The 25,038-nt window shown below is 40.4% G+C and overlaps 1 protein-coding gene across 1 annotated transcript in view; it reads right to left on the minus strand.

Moving 5' to 3' along the window:
* Positions 1–25,038, minus strand: part of LOC133469362 (protocadherin-15-like) — a 131,873-nt gene that overhangs the window by 29,429 nt on the left and 77,406 nt on the right. The window contains exons 17-26 of the mRNA XM_061756312.1: positions 21,917–22,049; positions 21,025–21,104; positions 19,243–19,336; positions 17,041–17,169; positions 11,367–11,486; positions 11,103–11,288; positions 10,434–10,670; positions 9,442–9,558; positions 7,559–7,699; positions 6,845–6,957 (exon numbers count right to left, since the gene is read on the minus strand). Coding sequence (XP_061612296.1) covers positions 6,845–6,957; positions 7,559–7,699; positions 9,442–9,558; positions 10,434–10,670; positions 11,103–11,288; positions 11,367–11,486; positions 17,041–17,169; positions 19,243–19,336; positions 21,025–21,104; positions 21,917–22,049 — 1,350 coding nt within the window. The remainder of the gene's footprint in view (positions 1–6,844; positions 6,958–7,558; positions 7,700–9,441; positions 9,559–10,433; positions 10,671–11,102; positions 11,289–11,366; positions 11,487–17,040; positions 17,170–19,242; positions 19,337–21,024; positions 21,105–21,916; positions 22,050–25,038) is intronic.

Consider the following 25,038-nt stretch of genomic DNA (forward strand, 5'->3'; position numbering starts at 1 on the left):
TTGTTTTCAATCCTGGAGTAGGGGAAGAATTCTAAATGATCTCCAAATGCTTCGGTTTGGCTCCAAAGGCCTACAAGATATATATTGACAAGACTGCAAATGCTATTTCATTAGTTTGTTCTCCAATACTATGCCATTGGTTAGTACAAAGATATTGTATATTTTTTAAGCCAAAGTTTTGGTTTGTTTGTTTCCTAAGCCACAAGCTTTCCCCATCAATGTGGGCCAGAGGATCAACCAACACATCTAGAAAAAATAGATTCTGCGGCGTTTGTTTCATTCAGTGCACAAGAAGAGGCTAGAATTGGGGCCGGACAACTCACAGGCCTTGAGCATCCAACACTTCAGATCAATCGTGCTGGAGCAACCTCCCTATTTATCGGACCTGGATCCGTGACTACAGAGCAGCTGCAGATCCCGGAAGATTCTCTACAGAAGCGGGTGGAGGCGTGGCAAAGAAGGCTGGCAAAGTGAGTTAGACTCCAAGGCAATGACTTCAAAAGGGCAAACTTGTAGTTTCTACTGAAATACAGTACAGTATATCTCTTCTGACAACAATCCTGGAATTCTTCTGACACACCTCATATTTGTTGACAAGCATTCTAAATGTTTTGACCAATAGCTCCTATCCAGTGATGCTTCATTTGAATCAAATCCCTCCGGGAGTAGTCGGCCATTAGTAGTATCAAAGAGGCCATTTGTACTCTGTAGAACTTTCCTGTCTTGCCGTATCGTACCTTTCGCCACTCCACCACATCTGCTCGACACATCTTCATTTTTGTCTGTCAATCACGGGTTCTCAAAGCGACTCTCTTTTCTTGGCTTTCTGTCAAGCAGTCAGCGCCTCAACCTTTGTCTTCCGCCTCGGCATGCCGCCACCTTGCCCTTGACGGCACTGCTGTAATTGCCAAAGGCGACTATCAAACGGCTTAAGAGTCGCCCTGAACCTTAGTGGAGGCACTGTCGAAATACAGAGCAAACTTGAGCGGGACTAAAAGTTTTCAACAATACAATGAAAAGAGGTGATTCCGCAAAAGTAGCTTAATCCTGTGATAATCACCTCTTTCAATGCTTATTATTCCCATTTGACAAACTTCTCTGTGAGGAAGAAGATTCTATTCCTTGTTATCTTTAATCAAAAGCTCTTTGTCTCACCACTCCACTTCATCAATCTTTGTCAGCATTCATTGTCCTTTGTCCCCAATTTTTAGTAGACAATTGACAGCCGAGCTTCAACGGCGCATCAGTTGTAGGGGTCAAATCGCAATCAGGCTTGTTTCCAAGCTTTCAGTGACCTGGTGTCCACAATCAACAAGAAAAAAACAAACCGCACAGCTACTAATACTGCAGAACGTCCAAAGATTATGAGCAGTTTCATCAGACAAACTGTGTGAGGAATAGAAAGTCAGAACATGTAGCGGCCAATGCGGGAGGGGACATGGGTCAGAGTCAGTGGGGGTTCTCTAACCTTCTTGATGAGACCAGCAGGGGACCAGAAGAATCTTGTGTCCTGACATTTTGGTTTTGATAGTTTTTCAATAACCATGTGTCCTTTTAAGTATAGGGTCCTTTTACCTTTAGCCTTCAAATGGTTTCTGTGTGACTTCAGCTAGGTCAGGTATGTGGATGGGGTGTCATTCTGCCTTTACAAAGAGACTAAAGTTCAGTTTTGATTGAAATTCCGAAGCTAAAAATGATTTGTACAGAAGAGCGTACACAACGTGTTCTTGTTCAGAAGCAAGTGGTGCATTTAGTCAATCTGCCTGCCTGTCCTGTTGACTGTGGCTATCTCCTTGTCCATCCATAGAGGCTTTACCTTGCTCTTGCGTGCACTTCAGTCTGACAGGTCGTTTGAGCGTCTGCCGCTTTAATTGTCCTGCGTGCATGTCTATCTGTTCTTTTCGCTACACTCATTTGCACTGTTGTATCTCGATTGTAGTGTCCTCGCTCATGGGTTCGCTCCAGCTTGACTGACGTTCAATCTCAGGGTCCCTTTTAAGTCTCCCACTTTGCCACCAGTTACGTTAAAGAGTCTGTTCACGGTGGTCCCGCATGCCTTTAAAAAACATGTCACATCACAGAGACGTTTAGAGACAATGACAAACACTTCTAAATAGCAGTCCTCAACGTTGCCCAAGCAGTGTTTTCTCTCAGGGTGTTGACTAGAAAGATGTTATTTTGGGATGTTTGATCCACCAGTACTTCCATAAACCACTCTGAGCTTGACATACTGAATGGCTTGTGCATGTATACTTGTTCCTTTGGTTAGTTTTCAGAATATTTAACATTCTGAATCACTTAAGCCTGCCACAGACTGAGGGGCACGGCCGGTCACGACTCAACTGGATACCGTGAACAAATCACAGTTGGCGACTCACACCCGCACAACAGGCGATTGACCCTCGCGCACGTCGCCCCATAAGCTTCAAACCCTGGTGTTCTTATCGGGAAATAGAATATTGAGGCGCCACTAAACTACTGTAGTATTTGTCATTCAACCACAAACAACATGCCGTAATTGACATGGAAGAAGCGGTTTGCCCCACCTGCTGTAGCTATGATATAATATTAAAAAAAGGACAGAAGAGCGTGTGGATATTTGAAACGCTGTTAGCAAAGATCACCCCATTGATTGTGTACACGTGTATTTCAGCGAAAAAGACTCTCCACGCTTCGCTTTTTGACCACAGGTACAGGTAACATTTTAAAACACACTCTACTGTCACCTCCAGGACACGATTGGAGCAGTAACACCCCGAATGTACAGGGCATCCCATTAACTCGTGCAGTGCGTTGGAATTCAAGACTAAGATCGTAAAGCTTTAGCAAAGACTGCAGACTTTTTTCTTGTTTTTGTTCGAAAGCGAAGTCACACAGAAAAAAAATAAATCATCTAAATGAGATCACTGGGTCATTAAAGAGTTTCAGATTGTTATCCAACTTAACACTTTTTCCTTAATTAGTTGAATCAGATAGAACAGATTACCTTTAGAACCCACTTGTGTGTGTATGTGTGTGTCTTTGCTGCAAACTGCAAACATTCTCTCAGTTCCAAGAGCAAGATTAAGGATTGTGCCTGTGGAGTTGCAATGAATTAACGCCGGATCAATTTGCCAGAAGTAATAGAGGCATCGCTCAATGTACAACTGACAGCTGCGGGTTCGCTAGCGCTAGAGATTCCTGAACAGAACGCGCGGCGCGAATCAGCGCAACAAGGCCAGATTTATCCCAATTCTCTTGGCATGAATTAGCGCGTTATCTCCATCTCCGTAATGGCGCAAGACAAAGCGACATATTGCCGCGTGTGATCACACCACTTCTCCCCATGAGTCACAAAGCTTTGATGTTTAGAGGTGATTTGGCTCTTAACTCTTGCAACCGCGTGATAATTAGATTCATTAAGCCCGTAACAGGTTGTGGGGGCATTGTGACAGCACGAGAGGAAACCTGCTTCTCCGCACACACACACGTTAGCCCAAATAGCACACCCACGCACACGAGCTCGCTGTTGTTTTAAATAATCTTTCAAAGGTGCAATTTTATTTCTTTCTGTTCACTTAATCCCCACACTAGGCGCTGTTAACTATTCATGTGTGCGTGGTGTGGATTGCATACTGATGGAGCAGGTGCAAGGACGCGCCTAGAGTAAGCGTGACAAATCGAGAGCTGAGAGCATGCTTGGGCTGGAGAGGTGTGACTTGGGATCCTCTGAAACAGATGTAGGCCAAATGGTGAATAGACTTCACTGAGCATTTTTTAAATATATATATATATATATGCTATACAGTATGTCAATAAAAAATATAGAATAGTGTTCCCGTGCCTATTTGATTCACCACTCATGAATTGCACATTCATTTTTCAACCTATTGTCCGTTATTTGCTGAAAAACTCCCCTTTTTGCTGTTTAGGTAGCCTTTCTAAAAGGTCCTAAGATACCAAAAGATAGCGCCAAAGCACTACTTCCATATTAGACAGGGCTTTGTCACCACCATTTGGCATTTTGGTGCCAAGGAACTATGTTAAAATGAGGTAAGGAACTTCTATTACACAGGCCAAAGCTTTAAAAGTAGTGCTTTGGTGTCATCAAGTTTCATCTCTAGGCAATTATAAACCTTTTTTGGGGGGTGTCTGTATTTTGTTGTGAGTAGGATCATATTTTAGCATGAATAAAAGCACTGCTATAATTGATGATTGGGCACTATTATTTTCCAGTGTGGTGAATATGAAGTTGTTCATATTCATTCATATAAGGTAAAGGGGGGCAGCGTGTAAAACGTATCTAGTGCGTGACTTTAGCTGAAATAGTACTAAAGTCAGCGCCTCAACCTCGAACAAAGTTGAACAATGCAGGACAGAATCTAATCTAAAAAGTCTTCTATTCAGCCTGAGGCAATCACATATCACATACACGGTGCAAAAAAATGGTTTTAGCTTCTCAATTCTTGAAATTGTAGCATAACAGAAAATGACTCGCCCATATCCATCCCTCTTTGAGCCATCCTACCATCAAGATGCTATCCATCCATCTACCCTTCGCCCATCCATCCTTGATCCAACAAGCATTCTTAAATCTGTCCTTAATCTTTCAATTAGGGCTGCAGCTAACGATTATTACTATTATTATTATTATATATAACGATTGCTTTGTCAATTATGTTTGTGATTAATCGATGAATTGGTAATATAAATAAAATAAATAGTTGTCGATTAATTTGATAATCAATTAGTTGTCAGTTAATTGATTAATTAATGCACCAACAACATTGATACATCATTTTTTGAATATTCCATCTATCCATATTTGATCATCAATCCGTTTTACAATCTCTCATGTAGGAATAGGACAGCAGCACCATCAAACGATTGTAATTATTCAAAGGAGAAATCGGAGATGGCACAACTGCTCTCCCATTCATTGCGTTTCTCCTGTTCAGCATAGAAAATCTATATAATGTATTCAGCCTTGCCCATGGCTCGGCGACTGCCGCTTGAAACCATAAAAATTCATTAGGCGGCATTAGTAAAGCCCTTAAAACCACAACGGTGCAAAGGTAAGCCTCTGTTCAATTATACCGGACTACATAATTCAAATTGTGTGAGCAGTCACACACACACACACACACGCACACGCACACGCACTGACTGAAAAAAGAAATAAAAGGATCACATATACAGGTTCAAAAAGATGCAGCCTCACATAAACAGGCAGGCACATGCTTTTAGCTGGGAGATATGCTCCATATTCATGACAGCTGCATAATATGGCTGCATGGCATCGCCCCTTTCTCTCTCTCTCTCTCTCTCTTTCTATATCGCCTCTCAGTATTTTCCTAAAAATAGATGAGCTTCACCCTCCTTCACCTGAGAGTCAAACAGTATTGATAATATATTGACAGTGACATGTCAATGACTTGTGTCTAATATGCATGTAGTCACTCCGAACCAGGGTTTTGTGTCAAAAGTCACAGTATTAAAATGAATACTGAAACAATAATCCTCTCAATTTACTCACAAATTGACCTACTCACTGTGAAGTCTGAGTCTGTTTAATTGAAGGCAAAGCTGATATACTTGCAGGGAGCCATGACTTATTTTGTTGTATGACTGGCAACAGGTGGATACACAGGTTTATTGTATGTCATCTAATGAAATAGGCTTTCACTATACAACAGATACATTTGTAATTAATAAATAATAATTTTGGAACAAATTACAACAGGACAAACTATCTCGCACAGCACACTAAATGTGCCACAGCACCTCGCAGCGACGGCACGTCCACTGTATGAAACAACATAGGAAATAAAGTCATAAACATTTCTCTCTGACTCAAGGCAGAAGAAATGAAACTCCATTTCCTTAAAAGTGAGAAAACGTGCACAGCCATCTAAAGGAGATTTCTTCATTATTATATAAGGTAGTGCTTCTGACAAGAAGCCAGATCAATGAATTCGCTGCAGCCTCATTCTGAGGAGCAGAGGCGACGGGAAACAGCGGGAAATGAGAGGCTGTCATATAATTGAAAAAGAAAGCAGTGTCAAGATATGTTAGACGTGAGGATGGAATGCTCTGAGGAGGAAATTGTCTGAGATCGCACACTTTCAACAACAACAACTCTGGAACTAGGGTGGTTGTGATGCATTTAAATAGAGTATGTACGTGTGCATACTGGTATTTGAACAGACGTGTTTAACAAACGTACATAGACATTGTGCTTTGTGTTCTGTGGGATTTTGACAAAACTAAATTTGTGGTAAGCATTAGAACTTCTGTTGAGTGTTACAACCTCTTTTTATTTGCACTTCCATCCAATTTAGCTTGACGGGTGGATGTAATTAAATCATGACTCAAACGGCAAAAGGAGAAATATGTTCCTCGAGTAAAAGTGAAAATAATTGTGGCGCACTTGCATTTTTGTCCGGATGTTGGTTAGCAGGCGACTTTCCGCTTTGTGAATGATGACGAACGTCATCATCAACAGATGGACTGGACTCTACTAGGGGTTGAACGGCTTAGTCGACGAGTCAACAAGTCGACTTTACTACTCCACATCCACGTTTGGAATTTTGAGTCAACTAACCGCTAATAACATTTTCGGCATCTCTTATTCCAATCCGCCAAATTACAGCTGATTTATAACCACCGATTTGTGGATGAAAATAGCGGCTAGCCTGCCTCGCGTCGGCTCTTCCAATGGCGGCTACTCTTAAAATATTCATATAAGGACAGCTGTACTGTGCTAAAAAAAAATGATGATGTCATTGATGACTTTGACTTGACTTTCATCACATTGTAGTTGACTAAAAATCTTGAGTCGTTTAACACCTGAACGCTAGCGTACCTGTATTCCTCCTGAGTAAAGATGGGAATGATGGAGGGCTGAAGGACGGTGATCTCCACCAGCGTGGTGTTGTCCTTCACGGGCTCGCCGTCATCGTACGCCACCACAACCAGCTGACGAACACACACAAAGTCAGAACACTAGATAATCTACGTTTCAAAAATGATCATGGGAAAAGCTGATTTTTGCAAAGCAAGTAAAAGATGCTGAAAAATAAAGGGCATTTGTTTGAGAGCAAATATTTGTTTAGAAAGAGTTTTTAAATATAGTTTGGTGGTTGAAACTAACAAATACGTCATTGATCTCGTGGGACTGTTTCTGACCTTGTACCTCGGGTGGCATTATAACCAATCATTGCACAATTTTTCAGCAGTTGGTTCGTTTTGTAAGAGCTGAGATAAAACTGGAGGTCTTTAGAGAATCTGGAATCTGTGTTGCGTTAATTAAAGCCCAGTGAAAAGATGAACTTGCAGACAGTTGGGAAAAGGCTATTTTGAATCTGATAAGCTGCAGCACTACAGTGGGTTGAGATATGAAAAGACAATAATGTCCAAATGTGGAAAAACTACAATGTTACAGTATATACCCGTGTGATGATTAAAGGTATGTTTAACTTGAACAAAAAAAAATAATATAATATTGAAGTGAAGTCTGGTCTCTCTTTCAGAAAATACCGTAAAGTGCATTGGATTCTTGAATGTTTGTCATACTCACACTGAATTTGAGGTTGGGCTCCTCATTGAGGTTCACTCTTGTGACAACATTTCCAGTGTATTCCTCCACCTCAAATATACTGGCAGAATATGAATAGGCCGCATGATCCACCTTATAGCGCACCAGACCAGCTGGCGTTGCCTATGGAGACAAGAAACAGTGCTTATCTCAATGTTATTGTTATTGCTCTAGTAATGAAATGAGATTTTTTTTTAGGCTGGTTGCTAAAACAATTTGTTGGATTTTCACTGACTGGGAAACAGAAGGTTGCCCCCAAATTTTGTGGTGGGCCTGTTTAAAATTATATTTTTTCCTACATAATGAAATGAATAAATGAGACTATCACAACCAAGCTCAGTAAGCTGCAGTAAAATTTGTGTTTTTTTCCACAGAAGATGAAGAAAATATGCTCGTGTTCTATTGTCTGTTTACATGTGTCGCTTCACCGATTGTGTGCCAAACTGCTGCTTGTTGTAAAGTGAGTTAAGTTCAATACCAATATTTGCTAAAAACAAAATTTGTCAGTTTGAATATTAAATATCTTGTCTTTGTAGTATATTCAATTCAGTATCGGTTTAACATGATTTGCAAACCATTGTATTCTGTTTTTATTTATGTTTAACACAACGTCCCATCTTCACTTGTCATAAGCTGCAATGAAAGTGTGCTGAGTCAGCGGAAGTTGAGAACTAAATTGAAGGGCTGGAGGGTGTAAATGACATAAACAGCTACATATATATGTATCAGGGAGCGGTAAGGCTGCCGTTCACTTGCTTGTTGAAGCGCAGGGGTGCGGCTTTATTGCATCTAGCCGACAGAATATTGTTACTTTTTGGAGGTATGGAACAGATTGACGCTAAAACCTGAATCAATGCAGCTCACGGAGGCTGACAGGAAGCGTATGACTCAAAGGAAGATTGCACCGTGAAATCGGCTTAAGGGCCAATGACGCCCAGTGTCGAGATCGCACGTGGAGATTGAGGATATGATCAGGTACGACGGAACAACAGCGCCACGCTGAACAAGGAAAATAAATACTGCATGAAAAGTCATGTTGATAAGGTTTTGTGAGGATTATGACATTCACTACAACTTCAATTCCATTGAATAACATCACAACTTCAGGTTGTTCCAGGATTATTAATTCGAATAATACCACACGTTTTGGAAACATTGAAACTTTTTCTCATTTCGTTGCAAGAATATAATGTAAGGTGACAACTTAATTCCTCTAATATTACAGCATAACTTTTTACTTTTCCTCATATTCTTTTGCAATAATGGCATGGATCTTGAGCGAGCTACTTCTGCTTTTCTGTCATTAATATTTATGAGAGATTTATGATACAATTCAATTGCAAATTTTTCCGATGCATAATTTCCTTACTATTTTTGAGAGCTCTTTATTCAGTGACTGACTGACTGACTATCTGAGCCGCATTTAAATCAAATGTGATGTGAGCCAGCAGATGCTTTTCAAGGCACTTTCACACAGCGCTGGGAGCCTAGTTGGAACATTCAACAACAAAATTAAACGTGAGATTATGGCGCACAGCCCACAACAAAGCCATCTAGTGCAGTAATTCTCAAACTGTGGTACAATTTACAACATTTAAGACATGAAGTACAATCAAATGTACTAGAAAGAAGTTGAAACTGTGTGTGTGTGTGTTTTTTTTTTTAAAGCACAGTAGATTTTTTAAGTACAGTTCAGTTGTATTTAACTGAGTACAATACATCACTTTTGCATTTAATCTTAAAGAATTAAATCCTGGGAGCCAGATTAAACAGGAGAAAAAGAGGAACGCATTGGAAAGATAATATCCTTCATTGTCTTCCATCATTCCCATGCACGTGACTAACAGCAAGCAAGAGACACTCACCACGGGGTCAGAGTCATTGGCCATCACCGTGGTTACGATGGTCCCCTTGATGGCGTTCGGGGCGACCATGCCGCGGTACATTGGCTGGCTGAAGACTGGAGCAAAGTCATTCACGTCCTGCAGAGAAATGGACACGACACAACATTAGTGCTGCTAATGTGTTTTTTTTAGTTATAATAAAATGACTGCACAAGTGGCAAAAATCTCAATCTAAATAGGTTCATCTTTGTTTTTATCACTCTTGAAAGAACATGCTTTGCTAATGTAAATAGCAGGAGTGTACGGTATGTTAAAATAAAGTAGAAGAGTACGGACAAAACTAAATAAATGAGAAGTGTGCACTAAATGGTGAGTGGAGGACAGGGCCGAAGTACTTTTGATCAGTTTTCTCAATGTAGTCCATTAAAATCATCCATATAAAAGAAGGAAAAAAACGGTTTAAATGTTTAAGTTTTGAAATTCGTGTAGGCCTACACAAGACCAGCTACTGCGGTGGTAGAAGTAATAAAAAGTAAAAAAAAAAAAAACTATTCAACAGAAGAACATAAATAAATTGAGAAATCAGTCATAACATAAAAATAACAAAAACAACATACAAGAGAGTGGGAGTTCATACAAACATTTCCACTGCAGATGGCATGTTTTTTGTTTTTATTTACTATTAAAAAAATATATAAATTCATTAAGTTCCATGACTTTTGTTTACTGTGCTGACAGAAGTTCATATCTCCGCCAAAGCCAATATCAAACAACAGCAAAAAATGCAGTTTGGCCTCCACTTAATGAACTCTACCTTGGCCGGCACTAAAAACCCTTCATCAACACACGTTACTTAGCATAATCCTGATTAAAAAAATAGATGTTAAAAACATTTGTATGGCCCTTAATATATTTACATGCTGTTTAAAGGTGAAGGTATAAAGGCAACTACAAGGTTACCTCAATATTTAGTATTCACCGTTTGGACCCGGAACACGAGCACACAAACGCACCGTGATGGTGACAGTAACGGAGGCTAGGCCTGGAGGCATGCTCCCTTCTGTGTCCAGAGCCTCCACGGTGAACGTGTATGTGGAATTCGAGGGGCTCAAGGCCTCAAAGTCCAGAACTTTCTGCACGGACAACTCTCCTGTGATTGGGTCGACGCGAAAAAGACGAAGGATCTCCTCACTGGAGCCGGCGGTTCTGATGCGATAAGTGAGGTTGGAGCCGAGATCTGCGTCGATCGCCTGAAGTGGGAAAAAGAATGAGAGGAAAAATAAGTGAGGAACCGAGCCCTGCTGTTAATAGTGAAAATATGCGAGTGGCTGATACCCACGTCGAAATTATGAGCTATTTGAAACACAGCGAGGAATCATGGTCTTGCAGGGATTAGGGGATATAGGGTTTGGACATTTTTTTTTGTCAAATTACAAAAATATGTTGTTTTTTTTAACCCAAACATTTTTTTATTACTTGGGGGTAAACTCTCACGAAGCAGTTCCAGGGTTGGTTTTCCCCCCAAAAAGGAAAAAACAAAAAGAAAAGAAATTGGAAAAAAAAGAGGAAAAAAACTGCGAGAATGCGAGGGTCCACTGCTTTGGAAATCGCTACCAGTAGTGGTCAGTATCTGCTGATTGAACCCATAACTACCAATTGTGACGTGTCATTGGTCCACTCACGTGCAGCTTGAGTATGACAGTGCCTTTGGGGCTGTTCTCCGGCAAGTTGACGTTGTACGTTTGCTGGCTGAACACGGGGCTGTTGTCGTCCACGTCCAGAACCGTGACCGACAACGTCAGTCTGGACCGCCGGGGGTCCACGGCGCCGTCCCAGGCCTCCACGATCAGAAAGTAGTCACCCTTGGCCTTGGGTGTGAGATTTTAAAATATCACACACATACACATTCTGTACCAGAGGTGACACAATTAGACATGAATGTATACCTCTCTGTCCAGTTGCAGCATGGTTCTGATGGCTCCCGTGGCGTTGATGGAGAAAAGCTTCTGATGGTTGACGATTCGGTAGTGAACCTGACCGCTCGCCCCCAGATCTGGATCGGTGGCCTAGTGTACAGAGCGTCCACAGTTTCAGTCCGGTGACAGGGTGAAGTCAACTTATACATCTGCCATTAAGAAGGAGCTGCAAAGAGGCCGTCATAAATTTTTTTGAAAGTGTTTCAACCATTTATAAAGCTGTGGAAGTAATGGGAAAGACGTGAGTAAGAGCACCATGCCAACCCCCCCCCCCCCCCCCCCCCCCCCCCCCATTTTTTTTTTTTTTTGCTTTATATTAGATGGGACCATTTGCTGAGGAACCTTTTTGCTTTTAAAGTGTTAACCAGGCATGATTATTATTATTATCATATTACATATTATTATTATTATTATAAAATAGCGTTTCTGTCAAATTGAAAACAAAGTGTTTATGCTGGCCTAGAAACCTTAATCTCAAAACAAATTCAAGCCGGATCTGATAAAGATCAAATAAACACAGGAAATTCCATTTAATGTTAAGAACCTTACATATACAGTATTTTTTATGACTTGAATTCAAGGGGGGGGGAAATGTCTGCCATTAACTCATTGATTTCTGTTCAAGTGTTTTAGCCTTGGCGGATGTCTCTTGTTGGACACATTTTTTTTCTTCTTTCTTCTACTTCTTTTATGGCTTAGACAAATGAAAAATGGCCGTCTTTCTTTTTTTCTGTTGATTATTTTCTTTTCTTAGTAAGACGACGGGTATCAAAAGCGCTTTATTACCACTGGCCATTGTTCAAACATCAAATGTCTAAATTTAATGAGACGGCGGTACCAATTTTCAGAAGCACAGCGTCTCCCTTCCTTCCGTCACGCTTCGTTCATTCCCGCAAATGGCCTCTTCGTCTGAAAAGTGCTACACATCCACGTCATCCCTCGCAGCCCACGCGACAAGGTGACCATTTGCGAGGCGAGGTTTCCTTTAATGCCGTCTGATGAGGGCTCACCTTGTGCCATTATTGTTCTAATGACATTAACAGATGAAACCAAGTGTCTGATTGTCTTTTGTTATGGTGCTTTTTTTTTGACCAAGGGATCCCCAAAACTCTTAATTAAACATTCACACAACAGTGTGGATGTGAGTATTTAAAACATTCGGCGAAATGCGACATAAAAAGCATGTTATTTTACACCCTCTTTTATAAGACACTGTCATAAGGTTGCAGTGCTTGAGGAAGTATTGAACACAAATAGATTTTTATTTCTGTTCTTATTTCAACTGCGCATGAGATTGAAGCAAACAATTTAATTCAATTGAAAGCAAAAATGAGAACAAATTGTGAAACCTTTGCGGCCATCTGAAGTTCAAAAGTGTATTTTTTTATGAAGTTTGCAATTTTCGAAAAAACAAATCCCTTCTTGTCATATTTGTTAAAACTGTCAGTATGACTTGACAGTAGGACATGAGTAAAATGATCTGTGGGGGGGAAAAAAATAAAATAAAATTCATCCCACCGGCTCCATCTAGTGCCTCCAATTTTATTAGCAAGAAACCACTGCAGCCACTGAGGGAAGATAAAAACAAAACAATCAGAAAGTGTGAGTGATGAAGAAGTCTCGATCATTTGCAATGTGCTTGCAGCAACACACTTCCATGCAAGCCTCACTTACCTTAGGCTTCAGGAGCTTTAGTGGAGTTAGGCTACTTTCAAATCTTGCTAGCGGTTTTAACACTGCTCACTCCCATTTTAACTTGAGCAGGAATGCTAGCAGCGACACTAAATCTAACACATCATGAGAGGTGTCCTGCCTGGTCCACCAACATTAGAGACAACTAAACTAGCAGCTTTTTTGCTATCCTCATTTAGCAAGCCAGTGTAGTATCCAAATATTTGTTTTGAAGCTGTTATTTTGTACCAACTGTTGCTTTCATGGTATAAATATACATTACATTTTTTTATTGTTACAGGTATTTTAAACACTGAGATGTCCTGTGTGCTGCTGTAGAAATGAATTTCCCCTCTGGATATCATTAAAGGATCATCTTTTCTTATCTTTGCTAGCTTTTTAGCTGGGGTATTGTTTTAAGGTTGTTTGATTGTTTTAAGATTTAAATCTGTTTAAAATCAAGATAACGTATAGACATGGCAAAATACAGTATATTCCAAAATAAGATTCCCGAAACATGAAACAACTTTGTCAAGAGTTCCAACTTTTACAGATAATTCAGTCTTGTGACGGCACTAAAGTGCAAGGTCCAGAGAACGATGAGAGAAAATGATATACGGACAGTTATGTTGCCCGGTAAAGAATTTATATAGGGACAGATGTCCAATCTTTTATATGGAAGCATTACCATCCATAAAACTCTCGGCTTACTTGCCTGCAGTGCCGCATTAAAGCCATTTAAGATCCCATTCGCCGCGCCGCATCACTCGCTCACGGCATTGTCTCCTGGCGTAATTGCGTCGTCGCACAGTTAAAGGCCACAAACACAGAAGGATTAATGTGTCTGTTGCCAAAGTTGTTGACAAAAAAAGTGAGCTTGAACGTTCCTTGTGTGACAGAATCCCAAGCAAGCAGCCTCTGGCAGCCCGTACGTATCCGCATAGGCAACAATGAACGAAAGCCCTTGGTACTTTGTTCAATAAAACATTTTGCCGGTCACATTTGAGCGATTAGCGCGCTAATAAATGTGCGCGTGCAGACAGGTGTTGCGACAGCGCGGGAGGTGTTTACTACGCTGATCTGCATACAGACGAGCTTGTGTCTCGTTCTGAAACTTGCGCGTATGTCTTCTCCTTCAGTAACATTTGTATTCAAACATCTGCAAAGTGAATAACTTTGAGAGAAATGTGCATCTTAATCAACACGTGGATGAAGTGAAGTGACAATACCTGCAGGGAGCAAACAATCACACCGCAGGAGGAGAGCCAGCATGCCGCGAGGGGCCAATGAGCGGCCATCTTTTATTCAAGCTAACGAGGGCCGCTGTTGAGTACTAATTACAATAATTTATTTCTTTAGCTGCTCTTTTGAGGACGGAAAATCGCAATGGCTGGGGGTCATGACCTTCTCTGCTGGTCTGAACACCATCAAAAAGCACTGACCTACACTTATAACCTAAATTTGAATATGTGTTCCATGAAAGTGTCTCTGTTTGTGGATGTTAGATGTTTTATCCAATTAGATTTCAGCCTCTATGTGTTGCCATGTCAATGTAATCTGCCCAGGGCCGATGTCACTTAAACTATATTAGCAATGGGACTGTTTCTATAAGCAATCACATTTTAAATTCGTCGTCACAGGGCTAGTGCGCTGCCCCTCGATGAGATCAGCCGTTTCTCGTCCTTTGATTGGTTGGTCAGCGCAAAACTTGTTATACCCAACGTTGACTAACAAAATCTTTAGCTATCTGCACACATGAATACATATTGTAATTATTAGCATCTTTGGTGAGAGTGATGTATTTTATTTATTTTTTTAAATGTTTTTGTCATGCTATTAGATACACATTGATTCTGAACTGCTCTAGATGATGTTATATTGCATTTTTGTATACTGATCTTTCTATAATTGAGAGAGGATATTAGTGGAACTTGTTGTCATGCTGCACAGGACCGTAAATTATTTTTCTTTGAATAGGAATAGGAATGGGCAACCTCAACATTTCTTTTTATTTGCTCTCACTATTTGTTCTCCCATTATTCTCTGCCCTATTGTAGCAGCATCAGCACACCAAGGTCAGGTCCACTCATTCTTCCGGAAAATATGTTTATAACTACAGGTGGCGACCCTGGTTTGGAATGAGGCCCGCAGTCACGCCTTGCACATCTTGCACGCTCTGGGGATTAGCACCGTCTGTTTAGTTCTGGAGAATTTCCCAGGATGGAAGTTGAAGCTGGAAATACTTAGGAAACTGATCAGAATCAAATGTCACCTTTAGGAAAGGTCAAAGATTGAGCTCATACTCACTGGACTTTTCAATAGGTACGCTTAATGTGGTTGAAAACGAAGCACGTTTTCTCATTATACGCTAAGTGGCCACAACATAAGATACACCTGCACAATTTAACGCATGCCAGTAGGCCATATGCCACCCGCAAGAGCGTTTGATCAGCCCGCCATGCGATTCCAACAAATAATTGTCAGAGAAAATGTAATAAATAAAAATGTCCCAAAAAGTCAATCCGACAAATGCGTATCATAATAATAAACATTTGTTTGACTGTTGCATCATATTTTTTCATTATTTAAGGCAGTGCTTCCCAACTTTTATTGAGGTAAGTTACATACTATACACGACAAAATTCTCACGGAACACCACCAAGCAAAAATGTAAAAAAACAAACACATACTATTAATTAAAAAATAAATAAATAATTATCTAACATGTCAATCTTTCAACTCTTTGACGATGCTGTTCAGCGAGCTGTTTGGACACACTATTTATTATAACGGACTTAGCAGACGTACAGTAGTTTGTAGTATCTTTTGGCTTGCCCCCTGTTGGCCGTGTAAGCAAAATGCTTCCGCATCTCACGCCGCACCTCTCCGGGTCGCCCACTACTAAGTGCTGTAACTGTCACTCCTAAAATAACCAGACTAAAGACCTCAAAAAGTCACATTGTGTAATATAAACATAATATATTGCTGTTCCGTTTGGGAATATCTTATGTTTATTGCTTTGTGACATTTTCATATTAATAAAATAAAATAAAAAAATCCCATCTTTTTCATCCGATAGCAATCTTCTGATAATTACATTCTCGGCCCTGATATCCAATCATGTGATCCGATTGGGGACAACTCTTAATTATTATTATTTATTATTACTGCTGTTCTCTGAACACAGCTTGGGGGGGAAAATATCAACAATGCTCCTAGGTAGGATGGGAGCAAATCGTTTCCAAATTTCATGGTCATAAAAGGGTAAAAATGACTCCAGTAATACTCCAAATGAGCCCTGCATTTATGAGTCCAGAAGAGCACACTCTTCAAATTACCTGCAAACCCACACTAACATAAGAGCGAGATAACTTACGGGCCTAATTAGAAAGTTAGAGAGGTTTTACAGAATTATGTTGATGATCGCCCATCCCTGCTGTAAAAGGTGGCAGCTCAATTTAATTAAGAGTCTCTGTAGAAGTTCTGGTGCGGGAGGAGACATGAAAGACGACTGAAATGCAGATGAGAGCCTTCTGTAATTACATGTCATGGCGGTGACCTTTTGCGAGCGGAGGAGACATGCATGACTTATGTGCAACATCACAGTCTAAAAAAAAAAATGTGTCTGCACACAATATTTTCTAGACCAGTGATTCTCAAAGTGTAGTACGAGTTCCTCTAGTGGTACACGGGCTCCCTCTGGCAAAAGAATCACTGGCTAAATAGAGTTCATTTGTATTTCACTTTTTTTTCTGTACATCCAATACATTTGCATTTAATGATTTAGAAATGTTTATTTTTTGTTTTACTTTTATTTAGGAACAATGTTTATTTTTTGTGCGTTCTAGACTCCACTCTGTCATTTTAGATTCACATCTATCATGTTTACCTTGAAAGTGAGATAAAATTCAATCACAATCAAAGTGTGTGAGTGAAAGTGTGTGTGTGTGTGTGTGTGTGTGGTAATTCCTACCTTGACCTGTCCAACGAATGCATGATCCTCCTTTTCGGTGACAGTGAGGTTCACCGGCAATGATGGATCGAACAGCGGGTCGTTGTCATTAACATCTGTCACCACAATGTTCACCGTCGCGGTGGAGGTCTACACACAAACACATATACAGTACACACACAGAGGTTATAGTTTTATCAGAGAGGGTCTGAAGCTTTTGCAAATATTCCACTCATGTTGCTATGTTTTTGAGTATTTTTTATTTTTTTTTCCAGCTCTGACCTCCAAACCTTCCAAACAGCTGCTCTTCAAACACTAAAGGCTAATTTTGCTGACTAATTACCTGCTTTTATGCCCTGGTGGTCTGCTCCCTTTGTGCCAGCTTCTCACTCTGAAATTAACTGATTTTACATCCACACTACTTTGAAAATGTCATTAAAAATGTATATATATTTTTTTGTTTGAGGTGCACAATAAGTCCAAATGTGTTGTAGAGGTGAGTAGTTAAAGATGTACAAAGCGTGCACAAATGGGCTTTGGCTACAGAAGTGATGTGTGGCATGCTGGCAGCAGAACACCTATTAACCACATTGAGAATATGATTTATAATCTAGAGATTTGGCCACATAAGTTATAGTTCAAGAAGCAGAGTTAGTCAATTCGTAAGTAAATTGAGACGTGATCATCATTATACCCATGGTAAAACGGGTGCCTGTGCCCAATAAAGTTTGGTAAAAACTGCTTTAAGAAACTACAAGATACGTAAGCGGAATTACTGCAGCGCGAGATGAATTATCCACCCTGTGATCCGCTGCAAAACAGCCCACACCGCACCACGTGTGTCATGCTCACAGCGGATTAGCAGCGCTAGCTTGTTCGCAACCTGTGGAACACGTGGCAGCATGATGGATTACCCGGCCAAATAGCCAATTAGGCACCTTGTAGTCTGACACTCTCACACTGGTACATTCAATAATGTGTGTGTGTGGTTTATGTGCGCATATACAGTTACGTGAAGGCAAGCCAAGGCCTTTTAGAGGGATTCCGATTAATAGCCTGCAGTATGTGAGCTTACTGCGCTCCAATCCATTTTTCCCCCTTTTCTCGACATTCCTATTTTTCTGACATAAAAACAAAGCATACGACGGCATGTCATGCAGGAAGAATGGTCCAACTACTTGACTCGAAAACCTCCAAGGCACAAGGACAGTGCACTAATTGTCAAGCCTGCAACAGCAATTGACTATCCGTGTCAAGTGAACATTTCCTTCCTGAATGAACATTTCCTACGGACCACGTTGAATGTTACCTGTGGGTTATATGTGCAACGATGGGGGTCATTAAATAGGGAGGTGGAGTTCTGACAAGATTAAAAGGTGAGCCAAGAGACTAAAGAAGCCAAAGAGAAGGAAATAGGGGCATTTTATTTCATTTACAAGCAGGAACACCTGAAGTGTTAACTAAATAAAGAAAAGATGAAGACAGGTCATTGAGTTTGACTTTGGTGGCCCAAGATATATCAGAACGTTGAATCACTGAAGGTAGAAGCTAAGTTTCAGGTAAAAAACAAAACGATATATATATTTTGCAAGCTCCCACAGACTAATGGGACTGTCAAGGACCTTATTAAAACTTTGAGGCATTACTTTTCCACAGCCAAACAAGATATAGTTTATATTGTCTTTTACAATATTTAAAATCAACATAAAATAAGAATGCATTCATGGTGATTGAAAATACAATGGAACCTCGGTTTTCTTATGTTTTAGTTTTCGTACAGTTTTAGCACACTTTCTTTGCCACGTCGTGGCTTATTTAGCAGTTGCACTCAATAAGCAAGCACAAAAAAGCTTGAGTGTGACTGCTAAATCAGCCAACATGGGGCCAAAGATAGCTTAGTCAAACTGTTATTATATTGGCGCGCGTTTGTTTTGAAGGCCGGACTTTTGACGGGAGGTCATGCCGGTGTTGCCTCAGCTTGTCTCAGTGTTGCCGAGTAGACCGGGAGGCTCATTATTGCCTGAGTTCATAAAAAGCTCGCATTGTGGAAAATGCCTTGCACACAATATAAAAGAAAGTTCAGAGTGCCAGCCATTTGATAGAGAAGGTAAAAAAAGACGATGCAATTCAAGAAAGAACTCAGAAAATGGCTCCCCTTCCCCTTGGCTCCCCTCCCCTATGTTTTTTTTTTTTTTTTTTTTTGCATTTCTCTTTTGTTCTTACCCCATCGGGGCGCTCATCTGAGGCTGTGACAACCAGCGTATAGAAGTCCAGAGCCTCCCTGTCCAGAGGTTTGTCCAGGACCAAATACCCAGAACTGGAGATGAGGAAACATACACACACACACACACATACACACACGGACACATAAAACACTGTTAATCCTGGAGTCATGAGTGTAAAAATACAAGAGAAATGAAAAGTTGGAAGAGATTACAATGAGGGGTGAAAAGAAGCCAGGCGGAGAAGACGGGCACATGTTTTGTGTGTGTTTTTAAATTGTTACATTTGGCTTTAACATGTCAATCTTTGCTAATACTTTACACCCATTTGTCAGCTGACTGGCTTCGCTCTTCGGTTATGAAAAGTGCTCGAAGTGAGCCAAATCTGTCTCGTTTTGGGGTTCGAGCGATTGCTGTGAATGCGCCATAGTTCTTTCACAAACGAAACATAAACTCAACGAACTAAACTAGTGCATTTGGCACCATTTAGGTGGAGGGAACCTACAATCTTTGGACCACGTGCAGAAGGATGCAATGTGAAAAATCCTACCGCATTCATAATGTCTAAATGTTATTTTAGTGCAGTTTCTTTGACAGTGTCTTTTAATACTCTTTAGCATAAACTGACACACCGATGCAAGTTTTTATTGTATTCCTTGTAAAAACATTGAATTGCATTGACTGCACTGCGTCGGCTTACATTTTGGTTTAAGAAATGCAAGTCTTTAATTTGCAAAGCGGGCCAATGTAAAAATATTTTACAAGTTGGTCTCACCGTTACCTGCAGGGCGTAATGTAGTTTTGCATGAACGCACAAGTCAGCACACCTTTGTAGTAGTGCTATAATAATACAGCTGAAGCTCGGCAAGAAGTTCTACAATGTCTGACAAAGCTCATCCAATATTCCTCGAACGTGGAGATGAAAGCTCCTTAAAGTGCTTGTTTCATGATTTCTTTTTTATTATTTTTTTTTTCTGAATACATATTCTTACATTGTGATGTTAAATCCTTAAATCCTGCTTCTTTGCTTCCTGGCTGCTGTTCAACATTAGGTTCATCATTTCTTTTTTTTTTTTTTTTTTTTTTTACTCCTCATGTCACTTCACATTTGCATCTCTGTGCTTCTCTTTCTGAATATAATTCCCAGGGTTTTCACCCCCACTCCCCCCTAGAAATGTAAATAGATTTTCCCTAGTGGTGGAAATGCATTTTTGATGACATATAAATGAATAAATGCAGCAATGCGTCTTTGATAATGTATGTATAAAGCTCTTGTTGGAGCTCAATTCTCTAATGTAGCAAATATTTGACTCAAGGATCTTTTTGAGCTATTATTGTCTCTCCAGTGGTGCTTACTGATTTTGATTGCATCACTGTTGTTGTGTGACAGTGTATCCAAATTGTTGATGCACCACTCCAGGAAAGTAGTTTGGCTCCATTCTTCTTTTCAGTTGTACTATTTCTAATAGTATAGCTAAAAAAAAAATGACCAAAATTTAAAGACACCACTCCCCATTGTGCAGAAACGTTCTACTGCAAACTACATCCACAAATAATGAACAGCACTGTAAGTATTATTAGCTTTGCAAAGGCTAACATCTTATATTGGATCTTATTAGGTTGTGCAGGTTTATCTAATGTTACAGACAGTGAGTGTATGAAGGCCAGGTAACACATTTTGCTGCATTTAATATTTATCCAGAAAAAACAACGATAAACTTAGCCAATACCCTTAAACACTGTGTGAGTGTGTGTGTGTATGTATTTGTGTGTTGAAGCTTACTTGCGCTCCAGTAAAAAGTGTCCATAATGATCCCCACGATTGATTCTGTAGATGATGGGGTCCCCCTCCCGATCTACGGCCTAAAATCATAATTTATCAGCACAGCATTAATGTTGTACACGGTGGATATACACTACTAAAAGTTGGGGATATTCATCTTTCAGGTGACATTTCAGGATGAACCTAAAATGTGCTGTAGCTTTCACAGACTTTAATTTATGTTTAACTGTTGAACGTTTCAGTACTTTTTGTACAACTTGCTGTTCTCTAACGAGGAGCTGAAACAGCAAACTCAAGAACAGGCGTTTGCTCCATGAAAATATGCCGGCAGGTGAATGAACGACCGATTTGTACACAGGTCAGTCCTTCACCGGCCACACCAGGCAACAACAACAACAACAACAACAACAACAACGTATTGTGACCATACCAGGGGCACACCGACCGAGTCAAAAAAAGGCAGACGCCTAACCAAAATTGTGGAATTGAAGGAGCCTTTTGGATTAAAGATGAAACTTCGTCAACAAACAAGAAAAGTTCAGTTGCCTCGATTGAACGTTCGCGGATTAGCATGACCTGGATGAATGATAATCTACATGGATGTGCTGTTTGAAGCCTCGCAAAGGCGAGGTGCTGATGGGGCTCAAGTTGTCAAACCGTGAACAGCATGACGAAGAGGATTGGTAAAACGTCGCTTCTAACTGAACCAGTTCATGTTTTAGTCAATTCACAAATCAAACTGCTGTTGTGAAGTTTGCCTTTCAGCTCCTGGTGAGGGAACAAGCAAGTTCTGCTAAAAAGGTTTTAGATAGATTTTTTTTTTGTGGTCAGACAAATTTTTTTGGGGGGGTGGTCAAAGAGAACGTCTCTTTTCTTTTGTCTGTTTTTGTACCTGGAGGTTAAGCAGCGTCGCCCCCGTCCTCATTGCTTCGCTAATCTCCAGGCTGTACCGCTGCCGGGGAAAGCGCGGAGGACTCTGGTTGTTGGGGGGCAAAACTTCGATGTAGACCGTGGTAATGGACGACCTTGAGAGGATGACACAAGAAGACATTTAAGCTTTGGTTTTCTTTGCACTCACTCACTCTGTTTAAAGAATGCATTCAAGTCAACAAGAGGTAACTTTGAGTCTTGCAAAGGTGCTATTGCTGAGTTGGGTAAGCTTTTGTCTTTGTATTCCTTCATTTCCGTAAAAGCCCTTTATTAAACAAGAACTACAGAAGCAATGCCATCCTTAGCCGTCGTGCTCAAGATGTAGCATATGGTATTCGAAGAGTTTTAGGACTGCTCCTTCAGCATCCAGATAAATGTGTATGCATCGATTAACGAGCATTTTTAATAGGCCTACCTCAACTAAGGAGGCTAATCAGCGGGTTCATTTTGTTGACAGAAAACTACCAGATGGGATTAGCGGAGCAGAGTAGACCGAGAAAGAGCATATTATCGAAAGAACTTGCAGTGGCACTGTTTCTACACCGGTGGTAGCGGCCTCTTCGTAACACTCAAAGACCCTTGACTCAACCACACTCTGCTTTAAATTCCATCCAATGTCAGCTGGCCATCCCCGAGGCCGAACTGCAAACGAGGCTGTAAGCTAATTTGAGACCATGACACCAACACAAGGTCATTTAATGAAGTCTTAATTACTCAATGCTCACTTAACCTCTTTCCACACCGCTTTGGTGGCTTCCTAAATGCAGCTCGCAGATGTTTTCTTTTCATTCTTTTCATTGAAACTGGGCGACAGCTAGCTACCATAGTGACAGACAGTTTAAAAAGCTACCGCCATATCCTTTGAGGGAGCGCCTGCCCATGCCCTCTGTAAAAACGTTCAACTTTGCAAAGACAAATGATGTGTGCTTCTCAAATGTCAGTTCACAAACAGCTCGCAGGCAGCCTTTAGCATCCAAATGCCCACCGCGCCTTACCTGCCAAGTATCTCAATTTCCCATGTGGTTGAGGGCCAGAGTCAAAGCCAAAAGGAGGATGTGTAGAACTTTAGATTCAGACAGAAATATAGTATCACTACTAAAAGTAACTCATGACCTCGTGTACTGGGTAAAGTTCAAGATGAACTGTAGGAGAATTGGCTTGTGTTTCTTTCACTTGGCTCAAGTACGTGCCAGAACAGAAAAAGAGAGTAACTTCAGGTTCAAGCTAAAGTACGGTGGTCAAGAAGAGTAACAAAACTCAAAACTAGTTTAACCCACTCTGACAATATATTATACATCGTCAAGGTCAAAATGTCTAAACTCAAACGACAACTGAAAGAGGTTGAGGTAAAAGAAGGTCAAGTTCCATCCAAATTTAATGGAACAAAATCGAAGAAGTTGATCCTTTATAAACATAATGTAATCTGATTTCAAATCGTTTATGTAAAATCATGTAAATATATCTACAAATAACAAAGAATTGTTTGCTTTGTTCGTGCTAACAATGCAAAACACCATAGATAGGCTAATTGAACCCAAACACGTAGACAAAAAATATAATATTTACAAGCACATATTCTTTATCCTCTGCATGGAATTAGTAATATTACTGTGGCTTACTATGGAACTGAGACCGTCTTCATGTACAGTGTATCTATATTTCTGTTTTATACTGTCTCCAAGTGGCCAAGGCACACTTGGATGAGCAGTACAATAGCTATTGAATTACAGCACAAAATGTGGCAAATTCTTTACATTCTATTTAAATGTCATTGCTGTGTCTTATTATGTACAATATAGAGTGACATTTCTATTGTTAAAAAACACATTACAAAAATATAACTTTTTTTTTCTGGAATGGCTTAATGGCATTTCCATTCATTTCAATGGGGAAAGTTGACTTGAGATTCAAGTGTTTTGCGTTACTAGCGTGGTCACGAAACAAATTAAACTTGTATCTCAAGGCACCACTATGTATTGTATTATAATATAAAACAGACCGATGTCAAGAATAATGGCTTCTGGTCCTCCTAATCCAATGAATTTTAAGCACATAACTTACAAAAACGATACAAGCTCACTTTGGTAAGCTTGTGAAAATGTAACATTTTAAATTTTTTTTAAAAAAAACATAAAAACATTGGACACTTATTGTGAAAGAACACTTCCATCACCATGACAAAAAAAAGTCACACATCTGCATTCAGCGACCGTGAAAAGGCCCAACAGGACGAGGACACGTAACTCATTTTGGGTCTTGACCCGTAACAAATCAGCTAGCAGAGATGGATATCGATTTGCGGTGTGGGTTATGGTTCCAGAGATAAACAGGGCAGGGGTGGGGGGTCTGGGGAAATGCCGAGACAATCTTTCAGTGCCCGGCGTGGAGACCACCTCAATCTGCACTCTTTATTGATTGGGGCCCCCACACAGCTGATAACTGATAAAAATCATTGGAGAGAGCCAGCCTCTGCCATCTGGCCCAATAAAAATACATTCATTAAAAAAAAAAAAGATTTCCTTTTTTTTAATTAAAGTCAACACAACATCGGCTTGGGCAGCACGGTGGACGGGTGGAGTGCAGTCACATGACCGCACACAATCTCAGGCGGCCTCACGCAGAAGCTTTTCAAAGTGACTTATTTATGTAAAACTTGAGGATAAGTGGTATAGAAAATGGACTAATGGACTACAAAAAATAAAAGCTATGTCATGCCCTGTCCTCTGGGTCTGTCTAAAATGTTACAATTACAGCCGACAAGAACTCCTCTTGGAACTTCAGAACAGTGGTTTGAAAAGCTGTAGAAATACACTGTACAATACTGAGAGCTGTTTGCCTGTCAGGTTATTGTTAAATGGTAAAGTCGACGCGCAATGTGTTTTGAGTGTCAGCAAACAAGTGGCGTTGCTTGATTTGCACGTGTTCTCCTTTGGTACCTCTTTTTGATAGTAGCTATTGTTTATATTCTCCCCGCGGTGCATCTGTATTAGATGATGTGCTACGAGACAAGAACGCAGCGAGAACAGGGAAAAAGAAGGTCAGCGCGCATCAGACGACGTTAGCGAGACTAGACGGCAGTTTGTA

The sequence above is a fragment of the Phyllopteryx taeniolatus genome, chromosome 19 (assembly GCF_024500385.1).
Source record: "Phyllopteryx taeniolatus isolate TA_2022b chromosome 19, UOR_Ptae_1.2, whole genome shotgun sequence".
NCBI lineage: Eukaryota > Metazoa > Chordata > Actinopteri > Syngnathiformes > Syngnathidae > Phyllopteryx > Phyllopteryx taeniolatus.